The sequence below is a fragment of the Tubulanus polymorphus genome, chromosome 7 (genome assembly GCF_964204645.1).
Source record: "Tubulanus polymorphus chromosome 7, tnTubPoly1.2, whole genome shotgun sequence".
In the NCBI taxonomy this organism is placed as follows: Eukaryota; Metazoa; Nemertea; class Palaeonemertea; order Tubulaniformes; family Tubulanidae; genus Tubulanus; species Tubulanus polymorphus.
In genome coordinates, this window is record NC_134031.1 from 6836326 (window position 1) to 6860339 (window position 24014).

The 24014-nt window shown below is 39.0% G+C and overlaps 1 protein-coding gene across 1 annotated transcript; it reads left to right on the forward strand.

The window, feature by feature from the left end:
- Nucleotides 1-898: 898 nt before the first annotated feature.
- Nucleotides 899-23420, forward strand: LOC141908042 (E3 ubiquitin-protein ligase MIB2-like). Its single transcript, XM_074797833.1, has 19 exons — nucleotides 899-991; nucleotides 3300-3531; nucleotides 5442-5613; nucleotides 6861-6967; nucleotides 7303-7497; nucleotides 7974-8113; nucleotides 8700-8810; nucleotides 9231-9335; nucleotides 9517-9655; nucleotides 10174-10301; nucleotides 11176-11324; nucleotides 12208-12364; nucleotides 12745-12899; nucleotides 13593-13716; nucleotides 14275-14377; nucleotides 15111-15217; nucleotides 15370-15539; nucleotides 16371-16531; nucleotides 18241-23420. Exons 2-19 carry the CDS (start codon nucleotides 3309-3311, stop codon nucleotides 18468-18470), a joined length of 2676 nt encoding a protein of 891 aa, XP_074653934.1. The 5' UTR covers nucleotides 899-991; nucleotides 3300-3308; the 3' UTR covers nucleotides 18471-23420.
- Nucleotides 23421-24014: the final 594 nt, after the last annotated feature.

Consider the following 24014-nt stretch of genomic DNA (forward strand, 5'->3'; position numbering starts at 1 on the left):
CATCCCTGGAAGACATGTGCGTAGATTAATATTTATTTCCGTCTGGCGCGTGAGGTATGTTTTCGCAAGTATGTTAAGATATATGTGGATGTCTCTGACATTTATGATTCGTTCATGATTCAGTGTGTAAGACAGCATGAATACTCGATAAGATGTAACGCATCGGCATCTCGCGTAGCTTTCAGGGATTGTGCTGCACTATCTAGAACACCGCCCAATCGCAGCTGCCAAATTTGCAGTCGGAACTTAGGTATAATGATATTTTCTGAAATTTGCGTCTCCGTGAGATGCAATGGAAGATTCGCGGTTGTAAAAAACTTTTCTTGAGATAAATAAGATTAATTTTTGTCATTTTCCCAATTTTAAGACGAGTTGCCCAGGGGTTCCAGTGGTGAGTTAGAGTTGTTGTAACTCGAGTTCAAATTTGTTCACTTTTAATGAGTCCGAGTTAAATCTTAACCAGATATGGACTGATGGTTCGGCGGAAGGCCGTTATCAAGGGGAGGGGTCGTGGGTATCTAAAATACCCATCAGTGCCCTTCAAAAACTCAGTGTCAAAAATTTGGGTCAAGGTTTTTCGAAATTTTGATATGCTTTTTTTAATAAAAAGTACGAGGCCCTGCCATTCTCACTGCAGTCGGATTTTTTGGGGGGATCATATTTAAGATCTGTTCTATTTCAATAAGAAAGTGCCCCTTTTAACGATGAAAAGGTGTCCTTTTCCTGGAAATAGAACCGCCCCTCTAGCTCAGCGCCTCAGCGCGGGCCTGGGATGCGTCTTAGCCGGACTAACGCGCCGTCCTGAGGAAATTTCGGTACAATAAAGAGTTAATTGAATTGAATGTATAAAGTCCCAACCGATTCCAGAACCGGAGTTTCTACTGCACCAACATATGACGGAAGACACGGAAGTTAATTGTTTTTTTTTTTAAGAAAAATAATGAATAAATGCGTGATTTTCGTCGTTATCAGCTCTGTATAGCAATACGAGGTAAAGTTCGTCTTCACGAGTCGAATGTGTTCAAACAGTGTTTAACCACATACCCTTGGCCTCTCTATCAGCATTTCGTTGTCCGGCCTTTTCAATTTCTTGATTCACTCTCCACTCCGAAACGGCCAACGCCAACAACAACAGATACTGAGAAAGTGAGAAGTGAAAGTGTTGTTTTTTTTCATTTAAATCGTCCTCGACCCATCCCCTCTCCTCTCGTTCTTCCCTTCCTTCAGTCGGCCCCATGTCTTCACCCCACACCTGGAAACATTTCTACACATCCGGCCTATCCAGTAAGGTAGTCAGTAACCTGACTGTGGTTTAGTTTCACGATCGGATATTTTCACAAACCACAGTCAGGAATGGGAAGGTCATTTTTGTATGAAATCTTCGTCAATTTGACTGACGAGTAATTTGCCTGGCATTTCATTGTCTCTTAAGATATCTGTCTCATTTTTGTTGTAATCGACGCACAACAGATTCGTAGTTTGTCTGATACATATAACACCTCACCTGACGATCTTAATCCATGTGCAAATCGGCCGTAAAGTGAGAGTAAATTTCCGTCCAGTCAACAGCTGCCATTTTGAAAATTACTGGAGGTGCTGGCACCTGTGGACTGAGGCCAGGACAACAGCACAAACTAACAAAGCGAAACGACGAAATTTAAAAAAATTTAAAAATCAACACTTATTCACATTTTTCTTTTACCAGAAATTTATTATTTCATTATTTATTATGGAAAACACGAAGACTTGAAATAAAAGTTGGAAAACCATCAAAAATAAAAATTGTCGTTTCGTCTTGGAAGTTTTATATAAATCCTTGTAGGTCCCCTTGTCTTATCATGCCACATGTGCAATACAGAGAAATGGCGGCCAATGGCGAAATTTGTGGAGAAATTAATTAATTTCTCAAAATAATGTTGATTAATCACTCGAAACATACATAAAATTGGATTATTTCGAAAGGTACCTGTGTTAGTTTGTGAATTAAGCCATTAATTGTGGACTGAAGTGAATAGAAAGTATATTTTTGAAGTGTTACTTTTTTCAACCGTGTTTTGGTCCTTGTCATCCCTAACGTTGGTATAAGCCCATCCGATTATAAAAAGCTTACCACCAACGATTAGGTAACTAACTACCAGTAAGGCAGTATTGAGTGTACCCCAACCAGTTTAATTTTGGCAACGCAGTTTGGATATTTTACCTTGTACGACAGAGTTTTTATTTACCCTATTTTTCCGTACATCGTCGCTGATTGGCTCATTTACGCCGCGTATGCGTACAGAGGTGCGCGACTTAAAAAATTCAAGGAAAGTGTGGAGAATTAGTTAGAGACCTGGGCCAGTAAATAACTAGTGCAGCATCATACCACCAAGCTCACTTAAAACCAAATGTTTTAACTTCATATATAGCATAGCACCTTACCTTACCTTAACCATAGCGCTTGGGGTAAAACAGGCCCTGAAACCAAACCCTCTGGGTCCTTTAGACCCTAAACCCATCAAAACCCTAACCCTAAACCCAATAAATGAAAGTATCCACTTTGTTTTGTCACTTTAGGTGGTTCTTTTGTCAAGCACAGCTCTGAGCTTGTCACCACAACATACTTCCTGGTATCAAATATGCTCTCTCTCTCTCTCTCTCTAGCTATCATATGATAGAGGATAGTTGATACCAGTATATGTAGGCCTAACCCAAGGACACCCATCATCTTTTCCTAGATCCCTTATAGCATGAATTAGGTGTTGCTCTATCAGACCTTTACCCGGTATTTTATGTCGATATATAGCTAAAGAAATTGATGATACATAAGCCACGATCACACAAGCGTTTTTGGCTCTGGCCAAATTTTGTCCAGAACATTCACGCAGCTGCCAAATGCCTGTTTGGACCAACCAAAAAGGTCAGACCAGGTCTGAGCCAAATTTAGCATGGAGCAAATGTTGCGTTTGAATTGCAACTGACCCACTTGACCCACTTCACTTTGTTTCAGTGTTGTTTAGTATCAAGCGAGTGGTTTGCGTGTGGGCGCGCTCTCTAATTAGGCACGGGCCAAACTTGGGTCTGATGCGGGCCAAATCTCAGTGTGATTGCAGCAATGTTAGTCATTTTTGCTGAGTTTTAAAGTTTACCCGGCCGGTCGCCTATCGACCCCGTTCATGATATATTTTTAAATCATGATCAAGCTAACAATAACAAGACATGACAGTTATAGAAATGAACTGACTACAAATTTCACCATCCGATTTCGAGAAACGAGGTCTCTTCTTTAGCCTAAATAGAGCTGAATATTTTACTTACAGAGATTACGAATGGAGTTGGGATTACGCGTCGTCCGCGGTCCCGATTGGAGATGGAGCGAGCAAGACGGAGGCGAAGGTCACGTCGGGACGATCGTAGAAATCGGGAAACCGGGAAGTACGACGTCACCGGATAAAACCGTCGTCGTACAGTGGGATTCCGGTTCGAGGACGAACTACCGAGTCGGATATCAAAACGCTTACGATCTGACGATATTCGACAACGCTCCCGTTGGTAGGTCATCTTATCAATAATTCGGTGGTTCGCGTCGAAACCGGTAGTTTTTGAAGGTTATGTGGAAATTTGCGTAATTTCATAGCGGATATAATGAATCGAGGAATTGATGGCCTCTGATCGTGCACACCATCAAGAATTTTGAAGAAAAAAATGCGCAGAGAAGTTTTTACCGAGATATCCGAAACGTAACTTACTAAAAGATAACGATATTATTTGCAATAGAAATTTAATGTGTTTTCGTTTTTATCCACTAGGTGGGTTTGAAAAATTTTCGATAAAAGATCCCAAAAGGGGCACTTATTCAAAAAGGGGGCTGCGTGCCCTGCAAATCTGCCACTGGTACTATAGTACTCTAGAAATGCTCAACAGGGCATGTTTGAGGGCTCGTTCTGCTATAAGAAGTGGTCGAAATTGTCCCCCAGACAACAATGTGGCAATGAAATTTTCCAACTGTCAGCCATGTTTGAAACAGCATAACTGCATTTTTAGCCCACTTGGGACTTTAGTCCCAGCAGGCTATTGCGTTCACTTTTCGTCCGTCCGTCCAAAGACGGAATCCAGTTATTTTGGGAAGTTTTGAAGACACTTCAAGGTTATGTCTTGATATTTCGGTTACACATGCATCTACCCTAGACACATCTTCAGCCCAAAAACTGGCCCTGTCAGATTCAAGATGGCCGACTGGCAGCCATTGTTGTTTGCCAAAATCAGCACTTTTTACACATTTTTGACATTTTTGAGGGAAATTTTGAAGACGCTTTGATCAATTACCTTGATCTATCGGATATATATGTGAATTCCCCCAAGGCCCATCAGCATAACAAAAATTGGGTCGATCGGACTTAAGATGGCCGTCCTATGACCTTTTTAGTGCCCAATTTTGGCCCAAATTCTGAGTCCTGTAGCTTCCTACTGGTTTATCATTTCTTTCTCATTGCAATTTGTGATGGGTATTCTTTGGAAAGGGATGTTTTATACCTGAGATACTGATGTTTTATACCTTTTCATCAGCCAATTATGACGCAATTGGCGGCCATCTTGGTGTCAGCAGTACTCGTTCGTAAGTGGGAAAAAGTTTTGCCACATTATATTGATACCTAAGCGTATTTTGTTACCACAATCATTTAGAAAGTTGTAGCTCATAACGTGTTCTATGATTGTGGTGAGTTTCAAGGTCATTGGTTTTTGTATATGGCCACCAGGGGGCGTTGAATAATGCAATATCTTAGTATTTCTATATTATATTCATATCAATGCATATTTTGTAACCACAATCAATTACAAAGTTATAGTTCGTGACATGTTCTATGATTGTGGTGAGTTTCAAGGTCATTGGGTTTTGAATATGTTCACCAGGGGGCTTTGAATAGTAGAATAACTTAGTATTTCCATATTAAAGTGGTAACGAGGCATATTTTTTATCGCAATCAATTACAAAATCGTAGCTGCTGACATGTTCTATGATTGTGGTGAGTTTCAAGGTCATTGGATTCTGTATATGGTCACCAGGGAGCGTTGAATATTGAAATTGTTAGATTGTTGAGCATTTGGAACCACTTCCCAAGTGGGCATGGTGTCCCTGGACCCCCTAGTTCTGGTCCAACAGAGTCCAGACCATCAAATTCATCATCGTGTCTGTGCACCCAGAGGTTACCCTAGATATGCTGCCAAAACCGTTGCGTAACAGCTGGATGAATAATCGAAATATATTCACTAGCGATAATGACAACACTTGAACTTTGCCATTTATGGTACATTTCCAAGATTATCTACATTTTAAACGAGTCGAACAAAATAACAACACTTGATATCGTTCTAAACAATTTTACGGGTCATCGTTCGGAATTCGGTATTAATCGAAATAGGCTGAGTAATAATTTGTCGTTCGCTTATTTTTTTTTCTTTAGGAATTCGTCACGAGTCTGTGATATGCGATTCGTGCAAGAAACAACATATAATGGGTATAAGGTGGAAGTGTTCGCGGTGTCAGAATTTCGACCTGTGCACGCCGTGTTACATGTCCGATAAACACGACACGAATCATTCGTTTTATCGCTACGACAATCCGGAAACTCCGAGGTAACCGTCGTTTTCGTTAGCAACGTACGCATTATACGGAGATAACGTGCCACCGACAAGAAAAGCCGCTTTTTGGGCAGTAGGAAAAAATGCCATCAGAAAAAAAGCAAAAGTATTTAAATCCTTTCAGTGCTGACTAATTGATACCTTATAGTGCTGGAGATAATTTGAATATTTTGAGAAATTCCACCCTAGTGTGTTGAGTAACAGGAATACCACTATAGTGCGTCTACACCGCGGCGCAGTGTATTGTTAGTTACTAATATTTCACTATGTTTGACAGGTGCTGCCATTTTTCAAGAGAGATAATTACTAATTACATCAATACGCCGCAGTGCGGTGTACTAGCAAAATTCATCACCGATTCATACACCGCACTGCGGTGTAGACGCACTGAAAGGGTTAATACATAAGTTAAACTGCATGCAATGATTATCTGCTTTGCCACGTGAATACAATTTGAAGCTTTTGGTCATGTATCATCCATTGTATTCATTATATCAGATCATTGTATTGTGAGGTCTTTTACAGTCTGGTAATTTACCGCGTATCTCAACTCCAATTCAATATTCAATTCAATGTTCATTATTCAAAATATCTTTATTGCTCAGTAATGACTTTTACATTATTTGTTTTGTACAATTCAAGAATGAATTATGGATGATACAATGAAAACAATTAATATAATATAGGCCTAATGTATTTATTTATCAATATATGTACAAGATTTTTATAAATGATGATTCTGGACAATGATACTTGCCCATAATGTTTAAACGTGTTGCGTTTGATTGTATCTCACGATGTTATGTCTTAATAAATTACTTAATTATTTTTCCTTTTTTTAATTCTGGAACCACGTAAATAAAATGGCAAAATCAGAAATTCATAAAGACTATGAATTTTTGGCAAAATGTATCTATAATAGCCCAATTCATGAATTATATAAGTCCTGGAATAAGAGTTTTAAAAGGTCCTTGAAAGTCTTCAATTGAGATTGGTCATATGGACACTATGAAACCCTGAAATAGTACTCTATGTTGCGTCTCATATGTGCGTATCGATTGTACCAGGGAAATCTGGGAAGCTATACCACATGTGAAGTGTCGTGTTAACAACAGTTGGTTACTGATGGGGAACACTTTTTTATTATAACCCTGGATAGAAAAAGGCGAAATCGAATTCTCGTCTGCAGATAGACGATATATATCCTGTCATGGTAAATAGTGGTTATTTTTTTATTTCAGAGTTAAAGTATCAAAAAGAAGTGGAAGCAATAAGATATGTTCACGTGGCATATTCGCCGGTGCTAAAGTCGTTCGTGGACCCGATTGGGACTGGGGAAATCAAGATGGTTAGTTACCCATCGATGTTATCATTGTAATAAATAACTAATTCCTAAATAATTGAACTTTTCAAGACGCTTTGATGTATTGTCTTGATATTTGGGTTATCTATGTATCTACCCTAGACACGTGGGCAGCCCAAAAATTGGTCCGATTGAAATCAAAGTGGCCGTTGTTCAGTTCAGCAAGTTTTAAGACCGCTTAGGACTTTGAATGTTAAAACTGTCGGACCTCTTCCACAAGTGGGCACTAGTGTCCCAGACCCCTAGTTCAAATTTTACGATCTTTATGTATCTTTGCCGTTTATATAGGTAGTAAGTATTGTTGCTTATTTTCCCCGCAGGAGGTGAAGGTCGTCTGGGCAAAGTATCCGACATACGCGGTTGGGAAGGAGAATCAGGACGCAGTGTCGCGTGCGTCTCCTGGGTCTCCGGTGTTACTAACGTTTACAGACTCGGACACAAAGGAAAAGTCGATATCAAATATATAACAGATGCGGTCGGATGCATGTATTACCCGGATCATTTACCGGTGTTGGGTAAGTTCTTCATATTTCAGCCAACCTCGGTTACAGCTATAAGTCTCGGCGATAAATTACAGCACTACAGACCACTATTCCAAAATCTTTTATATCCTACAGTAAAAACAAGAAATTCGAGAGCTTAATTCGTATATAAGCGCGTAAATTCTTGGGAAATCCTGCTTATGGCTCATAGGCCAGCATCTTAGCTACGCATTGAAATTGTTTTCGCCCCACATACCCAACCTCACTTTTGAAATAATCAAACCTTTAGAAAGGAGGGGTAAAGAGTTTTTGGGTACCGGTATTTCTAAAGTAGGCTTCTTATTGAAATAAACTAACACTGCTTACAAATATAGAACATGTTTATCACTTCATGAAATTATAATTCTGATTCAAGACATGATGTTACAAATATTTTACTATAGAATACTATTGTTCATTTCTTCAGGGAATTTGTGATGGAACAATTTTTTTTTTCATTGGTACTATAGGTCAGGTAGTGACGCCTTCTCGGTCCAGTATTCCTCGCAATCAGTTCAAAGTTGGTGACAACGTCCGAGTCGATCTAGAGATAGATGTATTGAAACAAATGCAGGAGGGACACGGAGGATGGAATCCTAAAATGGCAGAGGTACGAGCTCTCTGTGTTTCAAAAATTCTTGATACTTGACCCTTTCTGTGTGTCTACACCGCAGTGCAGTGCATAAATCGGTGATGGCATTTGCTAGTATCTGCATCAGAAGTAATTAGTAATTAGTTTTTATCTTTATTGAAAAATGGCAGTACCTGTCAAGCATAGTGAAAAGTAAGTAACTAATGATACACCGCACCATGGTGTAGATGCACTTAAGCTGTGTACCCATTATTCAACACACGGGTGGAAATTTTTAACAATTTCAAATTATCTCCAGCTCTTTCGATGCTTAATTAGTCGGCATCGAAAGGGTTTAGAAATTAATTGAAGTTATGTAATTATTGATTGTATACCATTTGCATTGTTGTCAAGTATTGATTACTTGAGGTTAGGTTTCACTCATTTATCCATATCTAAGTGGAGGCAGTTCATTTGATACTGTCTGATGATGAAATCTACCCTGAGGCCTCAAGTCCAATAGTATTGAGGAAAAAATAACCCCACTCCTAAAAAATAAGCAATAATCAGCAACATAAAATACTTAACTTACCGACTTGACCGTGATTGGTTTTGTTATTTGCAGTATATTGGTAAAGTGGGAATAGTTCACAGAATCACCGAAAGAGGAGATATTCGTGTTCAGTATGAAGGCTGTACGAATAGATGGACTTTTCACGCCGGAGCTCTGGAAAAGGTATAGATATATATCTCACTCGGACGCTGCACACACGTGACCGCTGATTGCCTAGTAAACGTTCGTGTCAAGATCTAAAGAGCATCGCTGAGCCTCATGATGTGTTGACTCGCCATTTTGAACGCTAAGATTCATGTGTGCCTCAATCTGTATGGATATAACCATATAAAAATAAGTTTTATTAAATTGAATTGTGTCGCAATTCTCATCGCTGATTGGCTACGACATTAAGATTAGTCGTAGGAAATAGTGCTTGTTCTATCCTTACGATTTGACTTACAATCAATGAAAAAGGTTCCCGATTAAAAAAATTGCAGTCTTCTGATTGGACAATCTGATCAGATCTTAGTCGACCTGAGTTGTGCTTTACTCTCCGATCAAAACTTTTCTTTTCTCACGTAAACGCGTATTTAATTTCAGGTTCAACAGTTCAACGTCGGCGACATTGTTCGCGTAATCGACGATCAAAACCTGGTGAAAAAACTACAAAAAGATCACGGCGAATGGACGGACCAAATGAAAAACGTGAGCGACTATACTTAGGGAAATATTTGACCGAATGAATGAATTTATTTTCTCAAAAACGTGAACATGAGTATAGAAATTTGTTCAATTACTACGTATTAATTGAAAATTTACATATTTGAAAATTCGCGAAGGCCGGAGCGAAACCTGATTTTCTTTGTTGTTAATCATTCTACGACAGGCATTAGGTCGATCTGGGCGAGTAATAAAGGTTTATACTGACGGTGATATTCGAGTGCAAGTCTCCGGGCATACTTGGACGTTCAATCCGTCGTGTTGTGATTTGGAACCTTTAGACATAAACAAGTCTGTATCGCACAGTAAGTACATTGTATTACGTTGTACACTTGTAATAGAACTCCCTGTACATTGGCGGCGGTAGCTGGCAGTTTTTCTTCTGACCTCAAACCTGACTTATGGAAGTTCCCTTATCAATTCGCCTTACATGACAGACCACCTGTGTGATAACTTAACCCTTTCAGTGCATCTACACCGCATTGCAGTGAATAAATCGGTGATGGACTTTGCTAGTTCATTGCACTGCAGTGGGCTGGAATTTTTTAGACATTTTCAAATTATCTCCAGCACTTAAAGGTGTCAGTCAGCACGGAAAGGGTACAACCTCTGGCTTCATTCCAAGTTTGGGTTTCCAAGTTTGAATTGGGGATACACAAAATAAGTGCCCATATAAATCAACGCAATCAACCAAATGAACTAGAGGGAAATTCACCGCTATTTTAAGAATAAAAAGAAGACTCCGAACGCTTCTGTAACTATATTTCACCGGATGTTAATACATATCAGTGGCTGATTTTGTTCGAATTCTTCTCGATTTCAGCATCACTCGGGGCCTTGTTTCAGAAAATCATGGACCTACAACAAAACGGTCCCGATATACTGGTCCGCGAAGCCGCACAGGGTCGAATGGAAGTTGTACAGGAAATAGTAACAAAACATCCTGATAAAGTAAGTCACTCAGTGCAATTGCTGATGTGAATAACATCTTATCGAGTGGGCTTTTGGTGTCAGTGGAAAGTTCAAGCTGAATGCAATGTGATAAGTTATTTCATGCAGGGTCCCTATGACTCCTCGTTCCCATGATAGAAACTCCCTTCTCAATGTAAAATGCTTTTAAAGAGCATATGCCATCAAAATGATAATAATAATAATAATAAAATAGAATATTGTGTAAGATTCATTTTCATATGTGATGTATTCACAAATATGAAATATGGAACTGGTTTGAATTTTAGTTCAGCCATTACTGAGTAATATGACTTTTAAATCGGCAATTTCAGCACTTGCTCACTGTTATTGTTTATCTTAGCAGGTGCGTGTTTCTATGTGTATTTATACTAAAGTTTCTTATGGTTAAGAAATCGTGGAAATTAAAATTATGATGGCATTTGCCCTTTAAAGGTGAAAAACCCTGGTATTTGTGGAAAAATGGGAAAATTCCTTGTGTTCATCAATTTGACCCTGATGTCCATGTCATTGGTGTTATTCCGATTACTACCACTCATATTGATGGCTGACTCAATAAATTTAAAATCCCACATATTGTTAAAAGACTGGAATTTTATTCAAAATACCATAAATTTTGAATAAGCTTTCTAGTCTATCAGCAATCTTGGGATTTTGCATTTATTGCTTCATCACAGATATTGAAATCTTGTGAGGTTTCTTGTAGCTGTCAGCATTATGTTTAAATTTGTTTTCTTAGGCTTAGTTTGAAGTGAACTTGCCATATTTGATAAATGTTTGAATAAAATCTTTTTATTTGTCTGTGAAACCATTGTCAGAGTGATATTTATAGTTGTGAACTGTCTCTTTGTTTTAGATTGATCAGAAAAGTTCCGGTAAAACCGCCCTCCAGGTTGCCTCTCATCAAGGCCATTATGATCTGGTGAAGATGTTACTAAAATCTGGAGCCAATCTCGAATGTCAGGATGAAGATGGAGATACCGCCTTACATTACTCAGCATTCGGGTATGTTCCGTCTAATTATTGGAAAAAAATACGTACACTTTTGGGACAAAAACCTTCAGATTCGAAAAAAAAGTTTTGTTTTCGTGCGTACAAGTCTTGCCTGCTACAGTAGTTTCTTTGTTGCCTCTCTCCACTGAGGAATTTGGTACCCGGTGTGTAATATATTAGTCCTGCGAGTGCTTTGCTGCTCGGATGTCACTTCTCTTTAGCCAGAAATGACAGATTTGCTGTCTGGCCCTAGATGACCACTGAGCAATTGCATTATTGCTCAGGGGGTGATGATTGATGCGCAGAGATATTCAGGGTAGCCTCGGACCTGGAAAACCTGAAAAACTCGGGGAATCAGAAGCATATAGAAAAACATCTGGAAAATCTCAGGGAAATTGTCAAATTTTGCAAAAAAAAGCCAGGAAAACTCATGGCATCTGAATATTGCTATTGACTAGACGTTTCTTTACAAATACGTGATTCATGAATAATGATGTTATAACATTTCAAACCAAGACATTTCTCCATTCACTGGCCAATTCTCTCAGAGAATTTTGTGTAATAACATAGAAAAATCAGGGAAAACTTGGAATTTGTAAATTGGCACAATGTGACTACCTTCATATTGGCTAAGATTATTAAGGCCTTTGAGAACAGAAAAAAATGGAAGGGCAATGGGAAAAAATCAATACTATCCTAAAATTTTGAAATGTCAGCGAGAACAGGGAAAACAGTATTGAAAAAAATTTTTCAATTATTTTTCTTAAAAAGACATTGACAAGCAGTATCTATATACCAATGTATCGGTGTAACTGACCATGTTCATTATGAATATTTGTCCTTCGATATTCATTGACTTGTTATCATCTTTTCTGCGGTGTTATTATGATTTCAGTAATCAGCCGGATGTGATGGAATTACTGATCACAAAAGGAGCCAAAGTCGACGCGTTGAATAACGGTGAATGCAGCTCGTTACACGTGGCAGTCAATAAACAACACGCTAAGTGCGTTAAAGTGCTTCTCAAACACAATGCTGACGTCAATATACAGGTAATCTGATAGTTGAGATAAGATAAACATTTCAGTGCTGTCTAATTAATACCATTAAGTGCTGGAGATTTATTGATTTTCAAAAATTCCACCCCAGCGTGTTGAATAACGGGTAGGCCGCTTTAGTGGGTCTACACTACAGCGCGGTGTATCGTTAGTACTAAAATTTAGCAAGTTTGACAGGCGCTGCCATCTTTCAATAGGGATAAAAACTAATTCGGCCTACTAATAACATCAATACACTGTGATGCGGTGTACTAGCAAAGTTCATCGCCAATTTATACACCGCACTGCAGTGTAGACGCACTGAAAGGGTTAGATAAGCTTGACTTGCGAGAAACTAAAATCTGACGGCTAAATGATACTGTGTTTGTTTGTAGGACTCGTACGGTGACACCGCGCTACACGACGCGATCTGCAAAGAGAATAAAGACATCGTCGAACAATTGATTACGTACGAAAATATTGACCTAGCGTTGACGAATAACCGCGGCTTCAATGGAGTCCACCACGCTGCGCTTAAGGGCAATAATCAGTAAGTGAGAAGTTACCGGTAAACCTATTAAACCTCATAATTACGCCGCTCTAAAGCTTAGATTTAATTTTCACGAACACTCAAAATTTTCAACTGATTTTCGTCCAAATTTTCAACTGATTTTCGAACCGGTTGGTAATTGCAATACAAGGGCCAGTTAGGCTAAACATAGCTGTGCAGGAGCGGATCCAGGGGAAGTCTTTGACAGGGGCACAGATATGAAAAGGGCATACGGTTAAAATGGCGAACTGATTTTCAAACTGGTAATTGCAATACAAGGGCCAGTTAGGCTAAACATAACTTAGCAGGGGCGGATCCAGGGGAAGTCTTTGACAGGGGCACAGAGAAATGAAAAGGGCATAATGTTAAAAATGGCGAATTTCCACGTAGAGCGAGTGGCAAGCCAAAACAGGGATCTGGAAAATTTCGTAATTTCAGTGCATCTTAATGCAATTTCTAGGCATGTGGGACATATATAAGCTGAATGTTGCGCTGCCGAATGCTGTTCTATTAGACGTGGGTGGAAAAAAATTCCCTGACAAAAAAATGGCTATCGCATTTTCAAAAGGGTACAGGAGAATTGCGATGGGAGCTTTTATGCGACTGCCCCTCGAGATCTAATTCGTTATACGTATATTGATTATATTTATGACGTAGATGAAATTCTAGTTTGTTTTGTTTATTCGTTTACAGCGCGTTGCAACTGATTTTAGCTAAAACCGATCTGTCGAACGTAAAGAAAGATGATGGATTCGCTGCGCTGCATTTAGCCGCTCTTAATGGACACAAAGACGTCGCCGAAACTTTAATAGACGTCGTACGTACAATTATCGTCTTATTGAATTCTCTGAGTTTATGTCTTTCTGAAAGTAATCAATGTAAATGTGCTATCAGTTTCCGTGTGGTTCGCGGAATGGGCATGGTCTGGAATTGATCAGAGGACCATACCCCTTCGATATTTACCCCTGATCTTTCAGGCGTATTAGTCTTGGCACTGCGCTGCTTATATACAGGCCAGGGTGGCCTCATTGGCCTGGAAAAAAACTCGAGGAATCATGAAAATCTAGAAAAAAAACCAGGGAAAACTTGCGGAAGTTGACAAATTTTGCACAAAAAAACCTGGAAAACTTGGGAAATTTGGATATGTTATTTTTGACCAAGCATTTCTTTATCACCACATTATTCTAATGAATAAATTGCAACATTTTTAAGCCAAAAAATTCACGGGTCACTCAGGGAATCTTCTGTTACAACACGGAAAACTCAGGGAATTTGTAAATTGGTTGAAAGTAGCCACCCTGAAACATATGGCAAATAGATAGTATTATTATTTTTAATTCAAATACGCCTAAATATCTTTCGATTGCATTTTTAGGGTCACGCTAATATGGAGATAAAGAATAACAGACAGCAAACTCCGTTGTTATTGGCTGCATCACAGGGTCACGCTACACTTGTGGATTTACTTATCAAAAAAGGTAATGAGAAAATCGTAACTCGCGAATTCAAATACGATAGTAATAGTAATTTTGATTTCTGTAGCTTCCTTTTCACTGTGATACAATGTTCAACAGCGTTTTCCATTAAATTATTACCCGCAGCTTATAACTCTTAACCATTAAGCAGTCATCTTTCCATGGGGAGGAGTAATATCCGAGCAGCTGCTAGGTGCTCAGGAGTCATCTATCAGACCAGGTGCCCATTTACTCCTGGGTGGAGAGAGGCAATGAAGCAATGAGGATAGGTATCTTACCCAGTGCCACTACTGTACTCACGAGGTTCAAACCCATGACCTGCAATGTTCTAACCATTCACCCGCTCAAAATACAGTAGAATCCGCTTAATTCGGATCATTTTCGACTGAAAAAATTCATCGGGTTTATGGGAAATCCGGATTGAATGTAATTTTCTTCTATATTAATGAACAAATGGACTGCAAATAACGAGTCGGGATTAGACCAAAATAAACCGATCTGAATTAAGCACGTTTGAATGTAGGTCTTGGTCTACTATGGGAGAGGTTCTTATCATAGCATTAGGTTTGAATCCCTGCAAGATAGGGGGTGTGTCTAACAGGGATTCAAATCATTTCTTAATTTCTGATCGACCCAAATTTTTGAATGGTGGTAGGACCAAGGGAGAGATACTATCCACAAAAGGAATTCATCCGTCGCACAAAACTGATCCTTCAATATTCATTTGTGTGTTTAGGTGCAAATATGTACGCTGTAGATGAAGATGGTGATACGTGTTTACATTTAGCTGTAGTGAAACTTTCAGTGCCTCCCGAAACTGACGATTTGCAAGATTTTAAAGACGTAAGTAAAAAGATGTGGAGGATTTGTAAGGGACACTAAATCAAAACAATTCAAACGAATTCTGTCAATCATATTTTTAAAAAAGACATAATGCACTCAGCTGGTTGAGGGATTAAAGAAAGTCAAGTAATCTACGTACACGTTTATTGTAGTTGCGGTCAGGATTAGGATTAGCGGACGATACCCCTCCGAATATCGTCTTAGCCTGTCTTCTCGCTCAAAAAGGACTTCGGCTGACGAAGAAAAACAAACAGCACAAAACACCCCTGGATTTATTGGGAGATCATAAAATAGCGGCGATTATACAGAATTATGCCTCCGGGTGAGTGAACACTTCAAACAATCTCGATTCCGGACACACGGGGAATTTTCAGTTATAACATGGAAAACTCAGGAAATCGTAAATGGGGTACCCGCAACGCTTCTGTAGCAATGAAGGATTCCATGTATGACAGGCGAGGTTCCGCCAGGTTCGCCAGTGGTTATTCGGTTACCGCGCTTCAATTTCTTCTACATTTCAATTGAATTCGAATCAACTTTTCTCATTAGTAAATCAATTTACAGTAAAACTATACCATACACTCAGATTGGTAACATCAATCTTATATCTTCTTGATGGCAGCTTTTTTGACTACATTTCCATTTGGGAGCCAAAAAATCCAGTTCAAATGTCATTGAAAGTGAACTAATTGTCAGTACGTATAACTGAGTGTACTGTTACGCCATCTGGTGTGTGCGGGTATCCCACTGGTGGAAAGAGGCCTGAAATAAAAATTTAACTGAATTCAGATTTACCTGTGATGTTGTAACACATTGAGTGCCAGGTACAAATTAACTCGTTCTGTCACTGGTGCGGGCTACGAAAGAATTCAGAAAGATTCTTCATATTCATGATAAGATATTTGCACTCTGGCACACGGGAATGACACAGTTCGTGATTGGCTGTGAACAAACTGCTTCATGCTCTATGCTCATTGGTCAATTTCGATCAAAAGCTGACTATATTATAGCTACTACTACTATATTATTGCCAACCTACGAACATTATCGTGTGGCACTGGCTGGGGGCTGCATCATATTATCAAGCTGGCACTCGTGTTAAGATCACCATTGTGTTAATTTAGCTAAAAAAATAATTCACTGTGTATTATAGAGCGGTAGCTGAAGAGAAAGTAATTTGTATGGTTTGCTCAGACGACGAGGCTTGTATTACGTTTGACCCGTGCGGTCACACGGTCTGCTGTTATGATTGCTGCGCGAAAATGAAAAAGTGCATCAGTTGTCAAGAAGTGATCACTCGAAAAGTCGCACAAGGTACGTATTCGGTTTGCGATGAAAAACTAGACCTGCTCTGAATGGCATTACCAATTCCAGTCTGGACCCAGTTCTACAATTCTGAGTTCGATTGAAAATCGTTTTGTTCTTCCAAGGATTGAACTGTCAAGTCAATTTTACCTCAACTGCGAAGCTTGGTTCAAACTGCCTGGTATTGCTAGTGTTGCAACTGATTTAGCCTTATTGACAAACAGAAAAAAAAATGTCTATACAATTACAGAGTTTGATGAATCACCCTGTCCATTTTGTAAAGATAACATGAGATCCCAATTCTTCTAAAAACAGAAATGTCCCAAATATTTCCTTGAGCTAGTATTTGTCATTTCGACTAAATCTCAATAGTAATCTTCAGGAATACTAATTTAACAAATTTATCTGAGATATATAGCGTATATCCCGGCCAATTTTCTAGTCTCAGATTTTTACCCCTAAATTATCATGACTTATTGAATCCAGAACAAAGAGACTAACAGAGATGAGAATTCCCCGCGGATCCGCGGTTTCCCGCGGATTTCAGTATTGAAAAATATCAATTTTCCAAATAGTCCAAAAATGATGTAAAAGTATGGGGGGGGTGATCTCACTCAATTGGTCCGGCGCGATCGGTAATCAGGTGAACCGTAAAAGCGTTCAGTGCCTGTTTTACTTATCGTCACGTAAAAGTATCGCATTTCAATGCATATTCATTGCAACACTGATTTTGTATGTACATTTGTACTACGATGAGTTTGTATGTATTTTATCGATCGGTTGCAGACACGCACGCACAGCAACAGTAGTAACGTATATAGGTCTACTTACTGTTGCTGCGTGTGTGTGGCGAACGCTTTCGGATATTTTACACTACTTGGTGATGATTTTTAGTGAGCATTCATCGGCACATTTTTACTGCAATAATTCAGGGCTCGACCCGTAATGCATGAGATGCTGAATGTCATCAAATGAGGATGTACCACATTGGAACTAGCCATTACCTTCCAAAATATAATAGTCGTTCATGGGTTCGAGATCGCTCTAAGTGCTCGGAAAACGTATTTAATTTCTAAAATTTTCTTGGGGGAGGGCCCCCGAACCCCCCGAAATAGCTTCGCGCCTTCGGCGCTCGCTAGTGCTGACGGCTACGCCGTCAGCTGGTTCGGGTATGTCACTCAAGAAAAATAACCCGCGGATTTTACATGTCGGCGTTCTCATCCCTGGACTAAACAAGGCCACACCACCGTGGAACCTAATTAACTACAATCACAAACATTTTGTGACATAATTTTGTTACTACTGGTTCCATACGACTCCTTGAATCCGTAAAAACTCCTTCTGAATGGTGAATGCCTTTAAAGGTGCTTGAAACTCCTTTGATTTTAGCAAAATCTCAGAAACTCCTATAAAACTACTTCACTTTTGAGAAATAGGCAATTAGATACGTACTTAAGAAATTTTACAGTGGACTATGCCTAATATGGTACTGTTGGAAGCAGGATCTTTTTGTTATGCTATTAGGCAGTTACTGAATTAGTAGTGTCAAGGTTTTATGGAGATAAACAGTACTGATTTAGGAGTCTACTGTAATTGGAGTATTGAAGAGATACAGAAGCTTCCTCAAAATCTGAAATTTTCTCCTTTAAAACTTCTTATCGCCAGGAATGACTGATCATTTGGTACCCTGTACTATGACGACACACTTTCTATTGCAGACGGACAGGAAGTGCATCAGATGTTGCCGTTGGAAACGGATATCGCGATTATGGAGCTGAAGCGACAGGTGCAGGATTTGGAGGACACGTACAACTGTTCGATTTGTCTCGAACGCAAGAAGAACGTCGTTTTCATGTGCGGCCACGGCGCATGTAACACGTGCGCTACTCCGCTCAATAACTGTCACATGTGCCGCGAACTAATCACATATAAAATCAACACGTTTTAGGGAGCGGCGCGCGCGCGCAGGTGGGCGATGAAATCGGTTTCGCGAACGCGGTTATGGTGGTCTGAATTCAGATATGGTCTGTTGCCGTATTAGACTCCGCAACTCGAAACAGTCAAAGGTGCTCCCTTAATCTACGATACCGGAAATTAAACTCATGATTTCATAACTGCTCAATTGAGGTTCCCGTGACGCATCATGCCATTTATACTGAGTTTCGAGGTGAACTTCCGTTTATATACACAATTGTTAGTCGACTAGCGATCAGAACTAATATTCGAATTCACTATAGTTACGTATTTCATGAGTATTAGTATGAGTCATCTGGAACTAGGATTGAACTAAAGTGACCACGCTCAATCGCGTGGTACGACTAGAGTTTGAAGTTACATTAACCCTTTCAGTGCATCTACTCCGCAGTGTGGTGTATAAATCAGTGCTTGACTTTGCTAGTACGCCGCATCGCAGTGTATTGATGTTTTAAGTAATTAGTTTTTATCTCTAGTGCCTGTCAAACAGTGAAATATTAGTGACTAACAATACATCGCACCTTAGTGAAGACGCACTATAGCGGTGTGCCCGTCAATCAACACCATGGAGTGGAAATTCAAAAAAAATTTCGAATTATCTCCAACGCTTTCGGGTATTAATTATTCGGCACTGAAAGGGTAAAGTCGCACTTTCTCCGGAAATAGACGATAAATGGCGATAACGATTGTTCACTCGTGTGACGTTTCACCGATATAAAAAGTAATCGTCGACGACCAATTTGTGCGTGAAGGAACAATAGGCAACCATTAATCCTTCTCTCTATTGGCAGATGAGGATTGTGAAACAGTTTTTAACGCAATGTATGAATGCCACAAATCACAGTACGGGTTCAAAATTGAAAGGCCGAGGTCGACACTATAGCACACAATTTCGGCTTATAACTTACTTTGGCATATAATACTCCATCGCTGAATATATATTGAATATATATTTAAACAGGAATTGATGAGAACGTTCTTGCTTTTTTGTGCTATTGATGTCAATAAAAGGGGGTGGTTCGTTCTCGTGTTATTACGACCCCCCCGCCTACAATCTGTATTTCCCTGATATTCGTAACAAGTAAACCACCTTAAATCCGACAATCACATGTATTTTCTAGCCTGCACTTTAATCGGCGTCCGTGATGTTTGGTCAGAGGTGTTGTTCGTGTGTATGACTGTCGGAGTACACGTCGTGTGCACGATGTGAATGTTGTACCTGTCGAATGTGTTTTTGTTTGTAGTGTTCTACGGCGTATAATTCTCAGTGCGAGGTTAAGTCTTTTGAAATGCGCTGTCCTGCGGTTAGGAATAAGCATCCGCACATTGCATACCCCTGTGCATATTTTGTGTAAAATAGTTTCGGACGGATTAAAATACGTTGTTGTTCAAACCCGATTAGTAGCTGGTATAGGGGTCTCGCGATTGATATCCATAGTTCCAATCAATGCTGGAGTACGTCATGTAAATCACTCGCCTGTTCACCGACCAATAAAGCGTAGTCAAGAAAAAAAAGCACATAGCTGAAGAACTCGATATTACATCGAGTTAAGTTCATATATATTTGTATCATAAAAGGCCTCATCAACCTATTATCAGCTCCCAGCTATATACCAACTTGATCGGCAGAGCTCGGTCGCAAAGTCATGACTTACGATGTCTTATATATACCAAGAATAGATGTCGGATCATGGTAAGCTAAGTCTTTTGAATCTTATTATTATTATTATGATTATTATTATCATTAACCGACGGAGCAACCGGGCCCTGATTTTGTTTCAAAATAAACCAGAATGTAAACAAAGAATTCATTATAGGTTTATAGCATTTATTCCGACTTGTATTATATTAATTTGTATTGTATAAAACTTTGCTTTAAGCTAAATTCCAATTGCTTCGTGCTAAACATAATATAATATATACATATTGAAAGTTATTTTGTTACGTATTCCTTAAGTGAAAGGATTGCTTGCGAATCATGTGAATCATGTCAATTCGTTACAGTGATAGTAAGCTAAGTTGTATTTTTTGTAGAATATTTAGTATTAACGGCTGTCCGTGTATGTTTACAGTGGAACTGTCGGTAGGAAACCAGAGAATCTGATCATGTTTACTCATTTTGATCGAAGCCTGTAGTTTGTTTTCTTGATCGTTATGCAGTAGGCTCAATATTCATAAACCCTTTCTGTGCGTCTACACACTGCAGTGCGGTGTATAAATCTGTGATGGACTTCGATAGTACACCGCATTGCAGTGTAATGATGTTATTAGTAATTAATTTTTAGCTCTATTCAAAGATGGCAGCACCTGTCAAACAGTGAAATATTAGTAACTAATGATACACCGCACTATAGCGGTGTGTCGGTTATTCAACGCACTGGGTGGAATTTTTTATTATTCAAATTACATCCAGCTCTTCCAGGTATTGATTAGTCAGCACTGAAAGGATTAAGGTGACTTCTCCTTTATGAATAGCCCCAATCATTTCAGGTTCAAGATACGAACCCTCTCAATTCGGATTGGTTTACTACTAGTTAGATGCAGATTTTGATCTGATTTGGATATTATTTACAGGCCGCCTATGCTTAGATGTATGCAAATATGATGTTGAATACAGATTTCTCATAAACCAGATGAATTGCATCGGTCCCAAATGATCCGAATTAAGCGGGTTCTGCTGTACATATTACCAAACTCTTACACAAATCTTTGGCCGCAATTACACGAGCATTTTTGGCCCGAACAACTGTTCACATTGGTGCCAAGTGGGCTCGACCAAACTGTTGGACCAGGCCCCAGCCAAATTTTAGCACGAGACAAACGATTGCATTTGAACTGGTACCAGAAATGACCCGCTCTGTTTGAACATTGTTTAGTATAGAGTGAGTGGTTTGCGTGTGAGCGCGCTCTCTAACTAGGCGCAGGCCCAATTTGGCTCAAGCCTGATCCATGCCAATTTGGCCTGGGCCAAATTGTCTCCGTGTGACTGCGGCTTTTGAACTATTGCAATAGGATTTCATATCAATTAACTTTTTACGTCTTAGTTTATTAACCCTTTCAGTGCTGACTAACTAATACCCTATAGTGCTGATTGATAATTTCAAAATTTTGAAAAATTCCACCCTAGTGTGTTGAAGAACGGGAATACCACTATAGTGCGTCTTCACGGTGGCGCAGTGTATTGTTAGTTACTAATATTTCATTATGTTTGACAGATGCTGCCATCTTTCAATAGAGATAAAAACGAATTACTAATTACATCAATACATTGCAGTGCGGTGTACTAGCAAAGTCCATTACCGATTTACACACAATACGGTGTAGACACACTAGAAGGGTTAATCGCCTAACTCACATAAAAGGTCACTGGTCCCAATTGATTCGAATAAGGAGGAGTTTACTCTATGGTTCCACTGTATTATTTGAAGGTAAAATCAGTTCATTCAGGAAAAAATAACATAATTTGTGATGTCAGTAGTAGAAGTGCCACTGAGACGACCGGGCACGGTTACTTTTGCTAGATATTAATATTTTAGAAGTCTTACTTCATCCGATTGAGACAAATTCTTACAACTGTGGAACTGGGTCCTGCTCGGCCTGATTGTAGGATATCTTGAAAATCTTGAAAAGAAAATAACCCGGTTCCATGGTTGTGAGTAGCAAGAATTTGACTGAATCGGATGTTTTAAATTTGACTGAAAATATTGAATTAATGAATTGTAACTGTTTAGTGGAGCTGGGTCTAGCCTTTAAGTCTCTGCGGAGCTGGCCCTAAATTTTCAGATGAAGATTGAAATTTTTTCTGCATCGCGTTATCCATTATCATCTCTAGTCATTAGGACCCGGAAACACAGTTTCCAGTTACAGTTCACTCTATGAGTATATCCAAATATTATACAGGGTATAGTTGTCGAATGAAACACTAATCCGTGTTCGCTGTAGATAATCGAAGAATTCCCGCAATTCAAATTTTATATGAAATAATATATTTAAACGAAACCACAACTAATTTATTTAAACGAAACCACAACGTTTGGGCTGTTGACTAACAGCCATCATCAGGTGGAATGACGGTGAGTCCGGTTTATACGTAACAGCCATCATCATTCCACCTGTTAGTCAACAGCCCAAACGTTGTGGTTTCGTTTTCATAAATTATTTCATATAAAATTCGAATTGTGGGACTTCTACGATTATTGTACGGCGTGTCTCAGAAAATGTGTTGCAGAAGCTTTATTAACTGTAATTGAAATTAATTTTTTTTTGGGGGTAACGCTTCAAATAAAATGCGGTCGTTCATTTATTACGTACGCATTAGGGGAGGGGGAGGTGTAAGTGCAATTGCATTACTGTAATGCTGAATGTATAAGAAGAAATGGCAGATTTTGCGTACAGGGGGCGGAAATTCAAATTTTATGCGTACGTGATAAATGAATGATCCCAATTGTGATTAACCGATAACCCGAACCGTGAAACCGGCTTCATATTCATTAAAATCGCGAAATTATATGATCTAAGTAAATTATGTACAATTTGTTTTCGTATTTAAGTGACCAGTTGTGAAATTTCCTTTTCGAATGCCATTTTGTTTAAATCTACATTGTTGGACAACCTAACCGAGTATGGCGATTTGTAAAAGAAAATTTGTTCAGAAAACTAGATAATCTTCGTTTTGTCTTGCGTCATATTTTTATTGCGTTTCCTACTGCTGATATTATTTAACACAAACACAAAACACTGGCTGTTTTGAATGTGAATTTGCGAGTGTTACCCCGATAAGGAGAATAGATAGAGAGTTTGATAATTCGGACAGTTAGATGGATTTAGTGTTTCGTATTATCTGCTTATTTCTGGTTTTACTAACTACATGGATTTGCTTTGTGTAATACTGCATGTCTTCAATAAATCATTTTCTATTTATAAATTTCAACGATTTTGTCTTGGTTTATTATCCGCCCTGTTTCACCGATAATCATTCTACTGAGACTCGAGAATTTGCGTAGAATTTTATCTGATCATTGTAAGTGAACCAAGGACCCCGCAGTAGCGCAGCCGTGACCTAATTCCAAAAGTGGTCTTGAAACAAAGACTTGTCTTTAAGACTGTTAGGCTGACTGAATTGATTTTGAGGCAAAATTGTAGGATTAAGAAGCAACATTTTCACCCCAAATATGCTAGGTGAAATTGCTTCTCTTTGCATCTCATTTTCAAATTTTTTTGCGCGAGTACCTCGGAACCCGACATTGTACCATATAAAAAGTTCCACTTTATAGAAAAAAATTCCAGTTTCATGAAAACCGATGAAAAAAACATGCTTGGACGGGCCTGGACTTGAACATTTCGGCCACCAGTCGCGCGTCAGTCGTATCGCATTAGTTCTATATGAAACGAATGTATACTAAACAGTGCAAAATACCCTCCTGACGTATTTAAGAATATAAGTTCTTGAATAATTATGAGAAATTATATATAATATCTATTTGACCTTATTTCACATACGGTTTGTGTTTATTAGCTG

Bases quoted from the DNA above. Each gene is read 5' to 3' on its own strand.
- LOC141908042 (XM_074797833.1), top strand. From the start codon at position 3,309: ATGGAGTTGGGATTACGCGTCGTCCGCGGTCCCGATTGGAGATGGAGC. The intron at 3,532-5,441 runs GTAGGTCATCTT...TTTTTTCTTTAG, and splicing joins ATTCGACAACGCTCCCGTTG to GAATTCGTCACGAGTCTGTG. The intron at 9,656-10,173 runs GTAAGTACATTG...TCTCGATTTCAG, and splicing joins AAACAAGTCTGTATCGCACA to CATCACTCGGGGCCTTGTTT.